The sequence below is a fragment of the Alosa alosa genome, chromosome 1 (genome assembly GCF_017589495.1).
Source record: "Alosa alosa isolate M-15738 ecotype Scorff River chromosome 1, AALO_Geno_1.1, whole genome shotgun sequence".
Classification (NCBI taxonomy): Eukaryota; Metazoa; Chordata; class Actinopteri; order Clupeiformes; family Clupeidae; genus Alosa; species Alosa alosa.
Window position 1 is genome coordinate 49,623,411 of NC_063189.1, and position 19,162 is coordinate 49,642,572.

The window sequence follows — 19,162 nt, forward strand, 5'->3', positions numbered from 1 at the left end:
GGCAAGCGGCACTTTTCAGCGGTGCTCAAGTACGCGGTGGAGCAGGCCTGTACGCCCAATACCATCAAGACAGGCCTGTTCCCGCTTGACACGACAGCGGTGGACGACTCAAAGGTGAGTTAGCAGAAAAAACAATAACAGGAAACAAACGTTTTCGCAATCAGGAGGAAATACACATTAAGTTGATCTGTTTGCATCTTTCCAGCGTGTTTTGCTGGCCTAGCCTAAGTAAATAACTAAGTTATAATACCTGTAATATCCGTCTGCAACTTGCTTGCCAGCCTTTCCCAGTACTTCGCAAAAGTTGTGTAATATAACCGCACTTTTTTTTTTTGAATGTCGGCGACTGGCTACATAAAAAAAATGCATCTGTAAGTGCGTTCATAATACGTGCGTCCTTGAGATGAAACCAGCAGTTTTTTAGCAGGAACATGTGAGGGTGTTTCCCTTTTCCCATACATTTTTTAAAAACAAGTCAATGGTTTTACAATGTTTCAGTCAAGCTTTGGTTGGTTTAAATACAACTGGTATGCAAAATGTAGTGGTATGCAAAAAGTAGTGGATTAACTTTATTTTGCTGTGCTGCATATGGGACAATAGATGCCTAGTAAGTAAGCCTATTAAAATATTTAAATAGCTTATGAAAGAAATATTGAAGGGAATCCAGTCCAGTACCCATGTTTGACATGTAGGCTACTATAGACACAGGTGAAAAACAGCCTCAGCCAGTAGCACAACCGGATATGTACAGCCAGCTTCAAAAGCAAGCAGCCCAGACCCTAACATTGGGCATTTATAGCTGTGAAGGTAATTCACACACAATTATTTTCTTTCACCAAAATCTATTTGGCAACTTCTGTAGACATTCAAAATGGGGTGGGTGTTAAAAATTAGTAGAAAAAAAAGTTGTATCTTTTGCCGTGGTATAGTCTTCATTTTTCTATTTAGATGTCTTGAAAAGGTCTTAAAAGTCGTTCAATTTGCCCTTGGAAAATGTGCAGATTCATGTGTTCCATATGTAGTCACACATGAATCGCAGCGCCATCTTGAGGACCATCCTGAGACCGGAAGCACTAGATCAGTGTTTTTCAACCACTGTGCAGGGGCACACTAGTGAAAATTACCCAAATGTCACTCACTGGTCCAGAAAAGCAACTGTTGCATCAAAGAATTTATAACCACATGCTCTCATTGATTGTATGATTGCACTATTTGTGGTATGCAGACATTGTACAACGGGGGCCCCATATCAGTATTCACAGAATCATCACATATCCAGTTCATAACAACAATTAAATTAGATATAGTCACCTACAAATGAAATAGTCACCTACAAATGAAATTTTAGGCTATGGTATGTTTATTTTTTCTTCACACAGGATGTTAGTGTGCCGTGGGACATTTTAAGTGTCAAAAGTGTGCCGTGGCACAAAAAAAGGTTGAAAAACACTGCACTAGATAGCCTACGCTAAAGTAAACATGCCATCTATTGGCTGTGCTGTGGGCTGCAATAACAGCAAGTCAAATAAAGATGGACACACATTTTATAACATTCCCAAGAACAAAGAGAGGAGACAGAAATGGATAGCTGCAATTAAAAGGGATCAATGGACGCCAACAGAACACTCCAGGCTGTGCAATGAGCATTTTATTACGGGTAAGTTGACTTGAACTGACGTTAGCTCTAGGCAACCTATCTAGCAGGGGTGGAAATTAGCACCAGCTAAATGCTGGTAAAATATTACAGGAGCTGGTGTATTTCAAATACACAGTAAAATATTACCATTGGTTTACTATTGATTGGCTTGGGGATTTTACCAAGTGGCTGGCAAATGTTTTGAAAAGTTAATTTCAACCCCTGCTAGCTAGCTACTAGCGCTAGCATGTTAGCTTAGGGTGACCAGACGTCCCCGATTTCGGTGACCCGTCCCCGGAAAAGTCCCCGGTTTTCACTGTGACTGACAGACCCGAAAGTGGAATGAAAAAAAGAAAGCACTGACCAAACGTAGGCCTACAGTTGCGCACCCTTCACGCACAGGCTCAAGCCAGTCAAAGCAAGCGCTCAGCTCAGATCTCCAAGATGTTCTAGAATGCCCATATTTCTGGTAGGCTATTTGGATTGGTGGAATAGCAGCGCGGTAGAATCTTTGAAATGAAACCACTTGTGCGGCGGAATTATTAAACTATTCATCACAAACGTGCCAGCTGCTCAAGTCCAGGTTAAACTAAAATTGCGGAGTACCTGTCACACAGATAGCATATCATACACAGATATCACGTAAACGGCTGGAATCTAAGCTTTCCAATGATATTAGCGCCAAAATCCTGTTATAAATGGTTCGCGGGAAAATTAACAATGAACTTATGTGACGACTATAGCATCAGTAGGCCTACAACAAGCGGTTCCTGAGTAGTCCGGTTTTGAAATTGCAACAAGGTTCTACATGGTCTCCAACTTTGGGCCAAAATTATAATGTAGGCCTATTCTCATGTAAACGATTAATGTCAGTACAAACATTTTTTGTAAATTGTTTAGCCAGATAGGCCTATCCCACCATAATGGTTCTCATATTGCCAGATTCCAGACAATCACCTACACATATGAATATAGCCTATATTTCTACTGGCATGCTTCCTAGTGACATTAAGACAAAAATATGAAGAAAAAAATGTCAGTCTTGATATAAGACTGACAACACATATGCCCTATTAAGACAAATATTATCACATCATACATTCTCAGATATGGGTAAAGCACAGACTGTCTTGAAAAAAAGAAGATAGGCATTACAATGACCAAGATAACTAGCTAGATTAACTATCTAAACAACACAGCCACTATGATACAATTTCATGGAGTGCTGAAATGTAGCCAATACTATTTTGGACCATTTCTGAACTGTGAAACTGAAGAAAATATGCTTTGTGGATGGACAATATCATAACTTATTGGAATATTATAACTATTCCACCTGTGTGTGCATGGTTAAAATTCTGAAGTGGAAGTTTAGGCTACAGCACAAATATTTCCATCCATAGATAAGAATAATGAAGTCTAACCTCTGAATTTCTTTTCAAAGTGCACCAGATTGATGCATTTTACATTAAAATATACCAAATTTTCTTACGGGGGAGAATGCCCCCGAACCCCCCTAGGGGGACTTGTGGAGATCTAGTCTAGTGATGCCCCTGGGACAATGTCCCCGTTTTAAGTTTACAAAGATTAAAACATTACACGTTTTACGCTTCTCAACTGAAAATGTCCCCGGATTTTGTCTCAGAAATCTGGTCACCTTATGTTAGCTACCTAAAAGTAAGAACAGTTATAGTTATTTCACCACCACTAATCTATACTGCTTTATAGGGCTGAAACGATTCATCGAGTTACTCGAATAACTCGATTACAAAAATTACTTCAGGCAAAAACCTTGCCTCGAAGCCTCGTTAAATTCCTATGACGCGCGCTGTACGCACAGGGATCTGATTGTTCCACACGGACCGTTGTTCAGGAAGCACACCACTAGTGCGTGAATCGTGATACATTCTGAATTTAGCTGCCGCGATGGCGGAGTCAAGATGTCCATAAATGGCAGAGAATGTCTAAAGTTTTCAAGTAAAGTTTCGGGATCATTACATACTCAAAAAGGAAAAGAACAAGCATCTGAACCGAAAACATCCACTCCATGCTGTTTCACCAAGCATCAATAAAATAGGCTATCTATCTATCTACGTAGCCTATAGCCTACATTGATGTTGGCTGATTTTAATTACATACTGTATTTGTAGCGATGTCGTGATATAATGTTAAGCTTTGATGTTTTTAAGTAGTAAACTTATTCACGTTCAATTGCAAGACAGTATGTAGTAGGCTATTTTTTAGTAGCCTAATGGTAAAATTATTTGTTAGTAGCCTAATGGCAAATGCTGCAGGTGTAGAAATCAACATAAAACAGATATTTACTTTGATGTCAGGTCTAGATTACAGCATGAAACTTGTTGTGCATATTAATACATTAAATTGCTTTCCCTCTTCTCCCTCCCAGCACTTCACAACATAGTATGGACAGCTTTGTTCGCCCAGCTAAGTCATGCACAAGAGGCTGCAATTTTACAGAGAGCATTTTGAACATTATTTAATTGTTGGCACTGGCACTTAAACACTAAATGGGTAAATTGCAATAAATGGGCTTAGTTTTGGAGCCAAATGTTGGAGTTAGAATAAATACCTGTGTGCCAATTGCTTGATCATTTTACAGCCATGTCATTTTCGTTATGCATTATTTGTTTTGGTTGTTTAAAAATGCAACAAAAAAAAATATCCGATTAATTGATCGATAACGTGCTAGATTAATCGATTACAAAAAGAATCGATAGCTGCAGCCCTACCCCAGATAGCAAACATACACTGGGACGGAACTGGGCCACAACGTCCGGCACGGATCTGCATAATGGACCTGATCCGGCGTCCAAACGCACATCGGTCCAAAATTGGTCTGGATCCGTTTGACGGATCTGGTACCAATAAGGGCTAAGACTGGCCCAGTTCCGTATGGTAGTCTGTGTTACTGACGTGTTCCAGATCTGCTTATCATATGCAATAGGCCTAAGGTTCCGCTTATTGTGGGTGGTACAGACCCGTTTATCAGACATCAGCTGGTTTATTTGACATGTGAAATGTGATTGGTAATTAATTATCCTGAAAAATCTGTTTGCTACACATTTGCTAACAGGTTCGTTATTCACCCAGGCTAAAGTTCGTAACGTTTTCCCAACAGCTCAACTGATAAACATAGGCTAAGCTAGGCTACAAACACAAGAGCGGGTAAAAAAAACTTTACACATAAGTGTCTTATTATTTTTTCATTCAACAACCTGGCTGTAGAAGTGCAATCCCAGACAAAGTTTAAGTCGTGTTAATTCCACTGTTCCCATCGATATTCAGGCTGTCTTCCTCAGTCATCTCCATGGTCAATCTGAAACAACACAAAATAAACATAGCCATTTATTCCTTTTTGAAAATAGGCTAAGTCACAATTGCACTCGTTTTTCCTGTTAGCGTCATCACTGTTTTTTCCAAAATAGTTATTGTGATGGCTGTTTTGCTTAAGCTAAGCTAGTAGCCCATATTGCTGGAAAATAATAGTATAACCTTACAGTAAAGTTATCAATCGCTCAGTTGCTTGTTGTTGTCTCTGAATAAACCAACAGTGATAAACAGCAGATAGCCTACCTTGAAAAGTTGGGCTGTCCTAGTCCAACCCCAGGCTGGCAATCATGTCAAAAGATTGAGCAAACCAAAGATCCTTGATTAACGTTACTGCTTGGACTTCTGCATGCGTGGCAAGAATATGGAGTTGTCTCATAGCACTGTTAGATCTGACACAAACAACAATTGACTACTTTTACCGCTGCTAGGTAATAATAAAAATAATGAAACGAACATATGATCAATATTGAGCCAACTATATCTTCTTTTCCAGCCTTACTGTACAAATGAAGTGGCCATGGGAACATAGTGCACCCCCATGGTTTCTAAATGTGTGCCATTCCCAAAATACCTTTTTTTTCTTTAGCAGCCAGTTGACAATGAAGTAGGGAAAGGACATCAATTTAGCAGAGTCAGCACCTTAATTAATATCATTACCACCTGGGTCTGCTGTGAAAAAATGGTCCTTCGGCTCATATCCGTATCACAGGTTTGGGCCAAATCAGTGTTTTGTATTTTAAACGCATCTCCTGACTTCCAGTTGAGTTGCGGAAATTGGATCTGGGACAAATTTGTAAACCGGTGATAAAACAGCATTGCTAGCAGCGCTGAAACCTTTATCAGGAGCAGACCTGGCCCATAGTCAGATACCGTATGTCCGCTACAGGCGGATCTAAAGGCTTTTATGCGGATCCGGCCCAAAGGAAATTGTATCTGGGACTGCTTTAGTTAATTTTAGTAGATTAAAAGGAATTATCCGGAGTAAAATGCACTTTAGAACGATTTACGGATGATTGGGAGTACATACGTTGAGTTGACATCCAAATCATGTCATTCGGATGTGTTTTGAGAAAGTTCGATGTTACCGTTTTTAGTCAAAGCTCGTTAAGCGTGGAAGTTGTGAAGGGCATATTATTTCGCCGCTACAAAACGCTATTTTTATACCTCTTCTACAGTTCCAAACAACATTACACTTACGTGGTAGTGAGTAGAGGGTCCCTAAAGCCAAACCGAAGTATCCCGAGGTCTTTATGTGGTCGGATAGAGTCCAGAATGAATTTCATCAAGCCAGTACCTTTCCGGAAATGTTGCCATCTTTGCTTCTGTAGGAGTCGATTGCCAAGTGTGCTCTGGAAATTCACAATTTTCACCGTTTAAAAAAAAAAAAAAAACATAGTCCAGTCCATACAACTTCATTTCAATTTCAAAAGAAATACTGGACTATGTTTTTTTTTTTTTTTTAAACGGCAATCGACTCCTACACTTTTAAAGTGTAATTTCATTTGCATATTACTCAGGCCTATAGTGTCCCAGTGACTTCCGTTTTACTTCCGCTACAAGGGACCTATCTTTCAAAAAAATATGAACGGGAGTTAATGGAGAGATAACAATTACTTTTTGGTCCAGTTTGAATTGTGCCACAAATTTCACATATGATGTGTGTGAATTTAAAAGATAATTTTTCACGTCAAGAAAGTACTGTTGTTCGATAGACTTCAAAAGTTATGCATGGAGAATGAACTCCAAATGAACTTGAATATTCAAGGGGACTATCAGCTGTTCGAATCCACGTTGAACGGGTGATTGGTCTTGTTAGAAACAAGTACACCATTTTACAAAGCACAATACCCATTTATCTTTGCCAGACTGCAACTCCAGGAGAGCCTACGCCTCTTGACAAGAGTGTGCTGTGCCCTATGCAACATTTGTCCATCTGTTGTTCCCTCAGAATAGAAATATTAACAGTAACATTGTGTTCCCTAGTGTTTCAATGTACAAATAGATTGTCATCTGTGTTTTTAATACAAGGTTGTTACCATGAGTTAATTGTTGTGTTTGTCTTGTCTACTTTGTAAAAAAAAAAAAAAAAAAAACATCACAAAAGGGAGAGATCAACCAATGATTTTGGAAATAAAAAATCGTATTCATTCAATGCACTGTGATGTTTTTATTATTATTGTTATTATTATGCATGTTTATGTCAATTATACATTTATTTGAAAAATAGTGCTAAACTTGTTTTCTGCACTCCACACATGGCCATGTCTTAGGTACGCTAGTCAACTTAAGGCAGTACTTGTGAAAGTGTTTTTGCCTACAGTTTCCAGATGTGCAAATGATGTCATCTGTGGCTGCAGGTTGACTGCAGTAGCATCCCACTTCAGGTAGCTGATTTGTGACTGCAGTATCTCTGGGAGTAAAGTGTGGTGCTGTATTCCATTTCCCCAGTAGCTCAGGTAGCAGGCCAACCTTGATTAAATTCTCAACTTTGACGTAAGCATCATGGAAGAAGACAGGATCATATGGAATTTGCTGAATGAAAATTTCCTGTGGCGTCCAAACCATGAAGCAACAGTAACCCACCTCTGCAATGTGCATTTGGGCCTGCACTTGATACATATACTTGTGGTTTTGTCTCAGTGCCATGACCCCATCTTCTCCTAAGCGAAGGCAAAATGAAGAATCCCTGCAGCTTTCCATAAGGGAGCAGTTCTTGGATTTGAAGGGTCAGTTTATTTCTAAAATGCTGTCTCCATGGCAAGTGCAGGCAATCATACCATCAGGGGATGCTCCAATCCAAGGGAGTTCTGGGTTGATGATAAACCCTGACGCCCTCACCTGGAAGTCTTCATGGTGGTCTTTCATCGTAGCCACAAAGCTTTCCCGTGCATTGTAAATTAAAATATGAACATGTCTATCACAGCCCATCAACATTTACCAGAATGTGTTGTATTATATATATACTGGCTTCTAAACAAAGGCTTTGCAAACTTGAAAAAACTACATGTATTTAATACAAGATTAGGCGCAAGAAAACTGCACCAATTGGTCTTAAGTATGGTCGTCTAGCTTGACATCCTCAAGGTACCTTGTTGCCTCAGTGGAGAAACGAGATGCATGAGGATAGCAAATTCTTTTGATCAAGGATGCAGGTGTGTCTACTCTGGCTGCCTCACTGAAAACTGACGCTGTCACTCTTCCTGCCCTCTGATCAAACCAAACTCTAGATTTACTTTGCTCCCTGGTCTCCTCCTCAACTATCAAACACTGGGAAAAAATGTTTGTGAAAATCATCCATAGCACTTGTTTCAAAATGCAAAGGCTTATCATTTATTTCACCAGAACTGAATTTAGGTAGGCCTATGCAAACTGAAAGGAGAAAGGAGGTGTTTTTGCTGTTAACCTGTTGCTTCGTTACAAGTAGATCATCAAAGACCTTGGCACTCTCATCCAGCAGCAAGGGAAAGTCCATCTCCAGCCGGGTGTTTGAGTAGAGCGCAGAAAGAGGCGTTGGCAAGTCCAGCTGCATCATCTTCGGAATGTACCTGTGCATGAGAGACAGAGAGAGTTTAGATTATATCTATATTATATTATAGTGTACAGAAACTAAACTCATATTAGGCCTAACCTATACAAAAAACTATTAATCATCGTTTCCCGTTGTCATAACTAAGAGGAGTTGAAGTGTTATGTATACAAGGCACAAAAGTGAGACAGAATAGCATTTTGAACAGGCATGTAACCCATTTTACCTGTGTGAGTGGCCCTCAATGATAGATAGGATGGCACTCTTCTTTGGTTTGGACTCATGCCTTTCACTGATATGAAGCGCCTCAAAGAATGCCTGGCACTCTTCATCTGATGGTCTGATATCAGGAAAACTAGATCCTTTCACATGACGGGGGGGCCCTTGTTTATGAGAGAAACTGATGTTGTGAATCTCTTCCTATGGGACCCCCTTCATACTTGTGTCAGCCCAAGCACAGGGCTTCTCGGTGCAAGCCTGCCCATTTTTTTTTTTCAGCAGCAGCCAACACAGCGTAGAGGAGAGCTGCTGCATGAGAGCAGACCTCTCCTAGGCCTGCCTTACAGGTGCAATGAGCCATGACTACTGTACCGTCCTCTTGCTCAAGGTTTGACTCGGGTATATCACAAAAACACCCTAGGTGTATTTTGGCGACAGTTTCGACCAGTTAAAACGTGATACCATTAGCAAATGTTAATTATTAGCCTAGCTTCTAGCTTTGACTTAGCCTGGCTGGCTAGCTCTACTCGTTGTCAACATGTACATTAAATGTAACGTTTCATTAATTGTGAATCAAATTAAAATGTTCTCCTCTTTGCAAACGTGGGCATAGGCATATGGTGACAGATTAATTTAATAATGTTGCTGCGTGAATCACGGTAAGCGCGAATGAAGTGGCCACTTCTTAATGGGACCCACTGTATGGAAGTAGGCTAAGTAAAATAGAGATGTTTCAAATAAGATAAGGTTAATCAGAATTCTAGGATATGCCCGCTTGACAACGGCAGAGATAGAACCATCCATTTAAAACGACTGGCCTTCATAGCAACCAAAGAAGCATGTACAGTATGCATGCAATGTGATGCAAAGTATAGAAAGGTGATGAAATATGCAATGTAGACAGTAGTATACAGTTGATTTACAGAAGGTGGTTTAGAGTAATATGAATTAAATATAAATATGTGTAGTGTATTAGCAGTTACCTTGATAGATAGAGATAGATAGATAGATAGATAGATACTTTATTGATCCCCAAGGGGAAATTCAAGAAATTGAATACCTCATACAATAAGTAGAATAATATATGTAGATGTAGCAGTAACATTATAATAGTAGAAAGAATAATATAGATATGTGCAGTGTATTAACAGAATATAATTAAACAGAATAAATATGGATATTCAATATGACAAATATATAACAGATATGTACATAACATACAGCTATGTGCAGAGTGTCATTGTAGTGCAGAAACAACATAAGAGTAGTAAGAATAAGTCTATGTGCAGGATGAATAGTAGCCTATGAAGATCAGTAGAATAACTATGCATAAATGTAATTACAGTAGGCCTATGTATATTTGTAAATAAATAGAAAACTATGGGTGAGAGGGATAAATTAATTTTATTTAATCGTAAAAGTAAATTCAATTAAATTGCAATTAAAAATCTTTCCAGTAGGCTATAATGTCACGCAAAAAGAATACAACCAAAGCTGAGCATGACATAAAGACCTCGGGATATTTCGGTTTGGCTTTAGAGACCCTCTACTCACTACCACGTAAGTGTAATGTTGTTTGGAACTGTAGAAGAGGTATAAAAATAGCATTTTGTAGCGGCGAAATGACTTGCCCTGGTCACTTCCAGGCTAACTTTTTCAAAACACATCCGAATGACATGATTTTGATGTCAACTCAACGTATGTACTCCCACTCATCCGTAAATTGATCTAAAGTGCATTTTACTCCGGATAATTCCTTTAAAGCATTAGTTGCATATATTTTTATTTACTTATTTATTTATTTGCTTATTTGAACAACTGTAGACTATGTAAGACAAAAAATAATTGCTGAAACAAAAGGGAGTGTAATCAGCAGGCCATTTTTTCCAAGACCCTCCCTGCGCTCATATTGGCTAAAGAGAGCGACCCCTCAGTACCTCCCTGCTGGCCGACAGCCAAAGTCAACTCACAAACTTTCGCCTGACGGTCAAGTGTCAAAGTCCCTTTCATCTCTCAGCGGATCCTCCGCTGCCAACCCACCACGCGCTGTTGCAGGATTTCATACCGTTAAGCGATGTGGTCGAGTCGAGTCGCCGTTCAGCGGTTGCAGAGGATTGCTGCTGCTCAGCTCACCATCAGCACCATGCACCGGGCTCAGTCCACACTCCCACGCGTTTACGTCACACGGAGCATGCCGCCAGACGGACTGGACATTCTTAGAAAGTCTGGACAGTAAGTCTGTTGACTGTATAATAATTATATCAGCTGATGATTTCAATAGTTCACATACTATATTGTGGAAACTCAATAGATATTCAAATCAAATGGTCTTTATTGTCTGGCCCGTGGGGGAGAAACAATTTTAATGTAAATTCAATTAAGGAAAAAAAATCTGGCTATTAGTCATTGCTCTTTATGGCCACGTGTTTTTGAGTTTGTAGCATGAGATCTTTGATCAGCTGTAGAGGCTCCATCTTTATTTTGTGTTGTTGTTTTTCTTGTTTGGGCTCTGCCCCACCTGCCTGCCCCTAACCTCTCCCTCTCCTGCGCCCATGACAGGGTGCAGTTTGACATGTGGGACTCGGATGACCCAGTGCCCCGAGCTGAGCTCTTGAAGAAGGTCAAAGGAGTGGACGCCCTCTTTTGCGTGCTGACAGAGAAGATAGACGCTGAACTTCTGGATGCAGCTGGTGTGTGTGTGTGTACCTGTGTGTGTGTGTGTGTGTGTGTACGTGTGAGTGTGTGTGTGTGTGTGTGTGCGTGTGTGTGTGTGTGTGTGTGTGTGTGTGTGTGTGTGTGTAGTACAATGGACTGCCATCTTTGCACTTGTGCTCAATGCTTGAAAAGTGCTACATAAATAAATATTATTATTATTATTATTATTATTATTATTATCTTACATGTGTCCTACCTGTAGGTCCAAATCTGAGGGTGGTCAGCACTATGTCAGTAGGATATGATCATCTCTCTCTAGATGAACTCAAAAAAAGGTCAGTAATATTCCTCATTCAAATAGCATTGCCTGCCTCTCAGAGACAGTCTAAAAATGTTAATGTTAGTGTATGCACACGTGTGTGTGTGTGTGTGTGCATAGGGGGATCCGTGTGGGCTACACTCCAGATGTGCTGACCGATGCTGTGGCTGAACTTACTGTTGCTCTGCTGCTATGTACATCCAGACGCCTCGTTGAAGCAACACACGAAGCCAAAACGTACAAACAATACTTTTACATGCATGCAAGCAGACACACATACACAGTAGATTTTGTGGAAGAAATTAAGTCTCTCTCTCTCTCTCACACACACACACACACACACTCTGTGTTTGTGTGTTCATGATTTATGCAGGGGAGGCTGGGGTACCTGGAGAACACTATGGCTGTGTGGGTATGAACTGGCTAACAGCACTGTTGGAATAATGGGACTAGGAAGAATTGGTGAGAGATGTCAGTGACTCAGTCATCTAGCTGGAAATGTCTGGGTTACTGTTTGTCAGTGTATGACAGATTACTATTCTTTGCTCTCTGTCGGGCTTTTTTCTCTATGTCTGTCTATCTGTCTCTGCAAACAGGACTGGCCATTGCTGAGAGACTTAAGCCCTTTAAAGTGAAGAAATTCATCTATTCAGATGTGTCTCCCAGGCCTGAGCTGGCAAATCAGATTCAGGCAGAATATGGTGAATTTGATATGGTCATTCAAACATGATTGGCACTCTGACACATCATGCTCTCCAACATGTGCAATCACAAACAAACACAAGGGTGTGAGTTTGTTTAAATGTGTTTCTGTGTATGTGAATGTGCCTGTGTTTAGTCTCTATGGACGAGTTGGCCAAACAATCTGACTTCCTGGCAGTGTGCTGTGCACTGACACCAGAGACTCAGGGCATCTGTAATAAAGAACTCTTCTCCAAGATGAAGGACACCTCGATCTTCATCAACACAAGCAGGTACATAAAGTGCACATCACATCAGGGAAATAGGCTTGATGTAGAATGGTCACTGCAGAATTTGTCATGTAAGTAATGTAACCCAGACAGACAGGCCTTTTGATAATATCCTTCTAAGTGGTTGTTGTTACTGTGAATGTGTGTGTGTGTAGGGGTGGTGTAGTGAATCAAGAAGATCTGTATGAGGCACTGTCCACTGGACAGATTGCTGCCGCCGGATTGGACGTCACCGTGCCTGAGCCCCTCCCCACCAGCCACCCACTCTTCACCCTGAAGAACTGTGGTAAGTTCAGTGGTTCTAAATGACAACATAATACTGGATCACAGAAAAATCATGATCGTTTGTTAGGCTAGGGAATCTAAGAGCTAATTCATTATTTCACTGTGTTGATGTTTTATTTTATAATTATTTTCTTTTAGTGATTCTGCCCCACATTGCCAGTGCCTCCTTCACCACACGGAATGCAATGTCATCCCTGGCAGCCAATAATCTGCTAGCTGGTTTGAGAGGGGATCCAATGGAAAAAGAGCTTCAACTATAATCCTTACCTGCACATTGTACATTAAAATAGACCACATGCCTTTAAAGATATAGGGTTAATGATACCGGAGAAAGATTATTGATATTTGAGCTCAACAGTCAGAAAATAGTCCCTTCAGTGTTCCATAGGTTTGTGATAGGGAAATAGCACCACCTGTTTGTGATTAGATGCAATAGTGTTGTGTGAGTGTCAAGTCAAGTCAAGTCGGCTTTATTGTCAATTTCTTTACATGCACTGGTCATACAAAGAATTTAAATTTCGTTTCTTACTTTCCCATGCAGACATAGACATACTTTAAATACAGACATAGACATACTGAGTGGATGCACATTCTGTTTGTTTTCAGTTTACGGAGCTAGGGTTGTGTACTTGTGTATTTTTTTTCAATGTGCACACACAATGGACCGCTATAGCGCATCCTGAGGAGATATTTGCTAAATGTGATAAAACGTGTATGGCCTTAGAATTGTTCCTTTAAGGGAACTTTGGTTATGCTCAGAGATAAACACACACAGACATCACTTCTCCTCAAACTGTAGTCTCTACATTTCTGTACTTTTACATTCACCTGTAAAGAATGTTTTTGGACTACAGTGGACCAGGGGAACCATCCTCTGCTAATTTTATGAATGAAGTTTGAGTGCCCTTCTACTACATAAATGACATTCAATCATTACTATTCCTTTAAGTATTGCTGATTTTTAAATGTGATTATATACATGTCAATTTTAAGGCTGGGGCATATGAGTCACACCCTTTATCCTCATTAATAAAGAATGAGTATTTGTAAGTGACAAACACTAAAGTACTATAGGACATTTTGTAAGGACTATTTATTTTGTAATTGATGCGAAATTAAAACAAATACTCACACAACATACAACTAAACCATTGAAAAGTTCCTCTTTTATTTTGGGATATACAGTGATCGCAACAAAACGTTCATTGTTAGTTAGCATCTTACAAAAGAACAACAAAATAAAAATACATTTCTAGTCCTTTTTCCTTTTTTACTACAGTATGTTTCCATTGAGTCATTCCTTCTCTTTTGGCATGTTAAGACCTAGGCTTCGGAAGCATAAGAGTCATGAGGCAGTTTACTCCCACTATGTCCACAAGGGATCACTTCCGTTTTTCATATCACCCCTTCGCTCTACTCAAACAGAGCCTTTGCATACAGTGCACTTTCAATGATTCATACTGAACATGACATATTTTAAACCAGTAACAGGCCCAAAACCACAGCACAACATGAGGTGGAGGGACAACTTTTCAACACAAGTACAGCACCATGAGTGGGCATTCCTGTGGTCATGGAGGTGAAGAGCAAGAGAGGTCCTGGTGGAGTTCAGCTCCAGCTACTCGCTCAGTTTGACCCTGGCAGCTGTTTACTGATGAGCTCCAAAGCCAGCTGGGTGCAGCCATCTGAGACGGCGTGAGTGAGCAGTGAGAGAGCTGTACCCAGAAGGGTGGGAAAGTAGTTTAGCTCACATACAGTCTCAGCTGGAAAGAGTGAGCTGGTTCTAGCCAGACTGCTCCACCAATCATTAACTCCTGTTAGCTCAGCCATGACCCCATGGACCCAGTCTGGTAGGCAGACTCCGCTGCGGGGCCTGACCGGACTGGACCCACCCCATCCTCCACCCTCCACCCTCCATACAGGAATGTTACTGGATTTTTGGTTGGAAGAGGAAGAACCATATCTATCACATACAGTACAGCTCGAGCAGGTCTGACAGAGAAATGCAGATACACACCGGAAATGATCACATCACACGAAAACTTTTCTTAAAAGCGTTGCACATAGTTTATCAGCTTTTCGTTAGGAACACTTGCTGTATTTACATCAGGATGTGGCGTTGGTAGTCCTCCTCCCTTTCAGCCCCTCAGTTTACATACAGGAGAACAGTAGGATATATCAGCATCAGCACCAGGTGCTACACCCACGCACACACACACACACAAACATCGCGCTCAAACACACTGCTGTTCCAATGTACACACATATGGGCACAAAGAAAAAATACTGGATTTGGAATACGCCCATTCTAAAAATGAGCTTTCTGTGCAAATCAGTAACTGTGACATGGGGACAAAATCTTACCGTGGTTCAGTAGAAACATCATAATTAACAAATTCTTCTAAATGCTTTTCCACTTCATTTTTAACACAGTTCAAAACAGTACACTATTTAGTTCATATGAATAAAAAAAGCTCAGTGCCAGCATGGAAATAAAAAATGATAAAAACTATGAAGGAAGCAACATCATCACTTTTACTTCCTTAGTGCTAAAACAATAATTTTTAAAAGGTGCTTTCAGTTTCAAAGGCATTTACACATGAATGCTCTCGTCAGGTCATAACAACAAACATCATCTCCCCTCAGAGAGTCTTTCAGGAAAGTCTTCATCTTCTACCACCACCCATGGGCCACCTCAGTAACTTTTCATTTAATGAAAGTGTGATTCAAAACAGGATACAGGAAACAGAATCACAGTCACACACCAAAGCCATGACTATCCTTGTTCAGAGAAAAGGTGAGAGCAGGTTAGGTTGTCCAGTGTGTTTGAATGTGTGTGTTTGTGTCAAAGAGTGTGAGTGTCCTCTGTGTTTAAATAGGACTGTTTTTGCAGGGACGTGTTCTTTGGAGAAGTGTATGAGTTCTTGTTCTTGTTCAGATGAGTTGTAAGCATGTGTGTGTAGCTGTGTGTGTCCTCATGCTTCACGCTCTTGGGCTGGACTCTAGAGCAGGGCGTTGGGCAGGTTGCTGTTTTGCCAGCGCAGGCACGTGGTCTTAGAGTGTTTGTAGAGGTGGCTGGACTGGCTGAAGCGCTTCCCACACTTGAGGCAGGCATAGGGCTTCTCCCCTGTGTGTACGCGGATGTGCTTCTTACAGTCTGTCAGGGTGAGGAAGGTCTTACAGCAGATCTTGCAGGCGTACTTGCGAGCTCCCTCCACCACCAGCACGTTGTGCTCGGAGAGCGCCTTCTTGCACTTGGACAGGACGTCGGCGGAGGCACGCGTGAGCTGGGGGTGGTTGGGAAAGCCCGAGCCCCCCTCAAAGCCTGCCGCCGTGCCATTCAGCAGCACTGATCCGCCCGACGAGGACGCAGACGAGGAGGAGGAGGAGGAGGAAGGGTCCTGGTGCTGAGGATCCCCCAGCGCTGTTTTGGGGGCGATGCGGCGGTAACCTGCGAAACCTACCGTTCCTGCGGCGGTGTTCTGTGCTCGGGGGAGTCGTGGGAGCGAGTGGAGGCCCAGGCTGGAGCGCTGGAAGTCGAGGGCGAACGTGTCGGGCGCAGCGCCAGCCCTCTGCAGGCCGAGCGAGCTCTCGTGGACCGGCCGCAGAAAGAGCGACTCGGCCTGTGCCTCCCCAAAGCTCTGCGCCTCCCCCTGGAGCAGGTGTGGGGATGAGAGGAGGAGAGAGGAGGAGTTGAGCCCGTCGCCGGCTCCCAGCAGGAATCGGCCCTCGTTGGTCGAGGAGGCCCCGCTGCCAAGCACGTCGTCCCCAAAGCTCCTCCCGCCCAAGAAGTTGGAGATGCGGAAGCCCGGTGACCCAGGCTCCAGGCTGCTGCTGCCCTGCGCCTCCCCCGCTCGCTCCCTCTCGCGCTCTCTCTCGCGATGCAGCCGCTCGGTGCTGGGCTGCGGGGTGCTGTAACTGCACTCACTCACGCCAGGGCTCAGCTCACTCTTCTCCACGCACGGCTCTGATTGGTCAGCGCCCTCTAGCGGAGAGGCTCCCTCACTGCCTGCGTCGTGAGGCTCGGGCGAGCTCACCGGCTCGCTCTTCACCACCACCTGCATCTTGTCGTCCTCCCCCTCCTTCCCCTGGCCGTCTCCATGGAGATGCCCTTCTCCGTCAGCGTCCATGTACTCCTCCTTGCCGATGGGCTCTGCCCCCCCGCCGCTCCTGCCCCCGTCCGACTGGCTGGGCATCTGGGCGTCCTCCTGGGCCACGGACCTGCGGCCGTAGTCCGCCCCGCTGCTGGCCACAGCGTCCATGGCAGTGACTCCTGCGACGATGTCCGGTTTGGAGTCCTCGCCCACCTTGTTGTGGGAGTCTGGCGAGAGGAGGCCGGACTCTGTGGTGCTGCTGCCTTCTGCGTTGCCACACAGCAGCCCCTCGGAGGCGGACGCCGGACGCAGCCGCTGCCTGGCCCTCTCGGCCTCGGAGCCCATCAGGGACAGGTTGGGCTTGCGCTTGTGCAGGCGGCGGTTAGGGAAGGATGCGCGCTGCTCGATGGCGCCACCCTCTCTGCCCTCCTCCACCAATCCGCCGCTGAGGGCCGAGCTGACCAGGCTGAGGCCGAGCTGCTGCAGCAGGAAGGAGCGCTGCAGGCGAGAGCTGGGGCTGCCACTGTTGCTGCTGCCGCCAGCGCCCCCTTTGGGCGCCTCCGCGTGGTGCAGCGGGTGCTGAGCAGCACTGGCGGGCGAGAGCGGCAGGGTACGCGTGGTCAGGTAGTGCTTGCAGGCCTTCACCACGGCATTGAGGTGCAGGTGTGAAGCGGCCAGCAGTACATCCATGACGTTGCTCTCGCCTAGCATGAGTGTGGACGTGTACATCATGTCGATGAGTGCAGAGAAGGCCTCAGCAGTAACCACCTCCGAGTCCAGCTGGATCATGCTCATACTGGCATCACCCTCAGCAACAGTGAAGAGGGCACGGAAGTGTGTGCTGCAGGCCGCCAGGACGGATCTGTGCGCTTTGAAGTGGCGGCTGCCCACCACTATCACACAGTCGCATAACTGCCCATGCACACGCTGGTAGTTGAGCTGCTGGAAGATCTGGTCAAAGTGCCCTGGAAAGTCCATCACCTGAGGGAAACCGAAAAGAGGGATCAGCTCTTATTTCAAGACTGCAGCTGAATGCACCTGTCTGCAAACAGAACAACACTACACTTTTCTTGTTCCACTTTCTTCCAGGCCTACTTGAGAACATGAGCGAGTTGATTCGCAGTAACACTACTTCATTAACAGGTAGATGCCATCACATCACCATAAAAAGGTGATGTTGACAGTTGCACGAGAGCATACAATTACTCCTGATGATGAATCAAAAATCAAGAAATATCCCAAGTAATTCACGTTCTTCCCAGCTATCAAAATAATATCTCGATGTCGCAATGATTCGTTTTGTTTCGATTTTGTAAGAGATGTATTTTACCTAAGTTACGTAGTAATACAGCAAGACAAGACTCCTCGAGCGACAGGGTGCGTGTAGGAGCTACCTTGCAAGTAATACAGCTCAGCCATTAATACACTAGTAATGGAGCTAGCTATAGCGAGCATTAAAATCGTATAATGTCCCCAGTATTTTATATTCTGCGCAATCGCCACCACTTGCCTATTGTTAATTCGGCAATGGGAAAACAGAAACAGCGATCACTCACCGTCCAGCGTTTGTTTCACACTCTCTGGTCGGAGACGCGGATACCGCAGGCAACAACACTTACCTAGCAGGCTAATGTAGCAAGCTAGTTAATGTCTGCTTCACTCTCTGGTTAGGACAGCTTTGTTCATTTTCGGAACTGATTGTTCAGACACTGCCTGTTGATTATGGTAGTGAACGTGATGCTACAATTCATTATTTTAATTGACATGAAACAATTGCAGAAGTAGCTAACAAGCTAGGAAATCTCAGGTCGTTGAGAACAACGAGGTTTCAGTGGTAGTAGAGGTAACGTTAAACGCAGCAACACAACGTCACTCTATGTCCTCGCATCTGTCTAGGTTACGGCCCCACGGTGGTAACATGACGGCGCCTGACTCCTGAATACAGTCTGCGCAAAATATCCTACGAAGAATGCGTAATACCAGAGAAAGTGCTCTGGTAGATTTCGGGATTCTCGAAACATGTTCAAACATTGTTTTCAACCATAGACTGTAAAAAACCCTAACATATTAGAGATTCGTTCACAAAAGCTTCACAGACCACTTGGA

General features: G+C 43.2%; 2 protein-coding genes across 2 annotated transcripts; one reads left to right on the top strand and one right to left on the bottom strand.

The window, feature by feature from the left end:
• The first annotated feature begins 10,761 nt into the window (after window positions 1-10,761).
• grhprb (glyoxylate reductase/hydroxypyruvate reductase b) lies at window positions 10,762-14,035 on the top strand. The gene is made up of 9 exons (XM_048256895.1): window positions 10,762-10,964; window positions 11,292-11,422; window positions 11,650-11,722; window positions 11,827-11,943; window positions 12,080-12,168; window positions 12,303-12,407; window positions 12,545-12,680; window positions 12,833-12,963; window positions 13,101-14,035. Exons 1-9 carry the CDS (start codon window positions 10,807-10,809, stop codon window positions 13,220-13,222), a joined length of 1,062 nt encoding a protein of 353 aa, XP_048112852.1. The 5' UTR covers window positions 10,762-10,806; the 3' UTR covers window positions 13,223-14,035.
• A 76-nt stretch (window positions 14,036-14,111) lies between these two features.
• LOC125303247 (zinc finger and BTB domain-containing protein 5) lies at window positions 14,112-19,056 on the bottom strand. The gene is made up of 2 exons (XM_048256882.1): window positions 18,613-19,056; window positions 14,112-18,037 (listed from the first exon to the last, which is right to left on the bottom strand). The coding sequence occupies exon 2, from the start codon at window positions 18,032-18,034 to the stop codon at window positions 15,965-15,967; it is 2,070 nt and encodes a 689-aa protein (XP_048112839.1). The 5' UTR covers window positions 18,035-18,037; window positions 18,613-19,056; the 3' UTR covers window positions 14,112-15,964.
• Between the last annotated feature and the right edge of the window lie 106 nt (window positions 19,057-19,162).

Excerpts from the sequence above, each read along its gene's own strand:
- LOC125303247 (XM_048256882.1), bottom strand. The coding sequence starts at position 18,034 with ATGGACTTTCCAGGGCACTTTGACCAGATCTTCCAGCAGCTCAACTAC.
- grhprb (XM_048256895.1), top strand. The coding sequence starts at position 10,807 with ATGTGGTCGAGTCGAGTCGCCGTTCAGCGGTTGCAGAGGATTGCTGCT. Across the intron at positions 11,423-11,649 it reads TGAACTTCTGGATGCAGCTG|GTCCAAATCTGAGGGTGGTC; the intron begins GTGTGTGTGTGT and ends TCCTACCTGTAG. Across the intron at positions 12,681-12,832 it reads ATCTTCATCAACACAAGCAG|GGGTGGTGTAGTGAATCAAG; the intron begins GTACATAAAGTG and ends GTGTGTGTGTAG.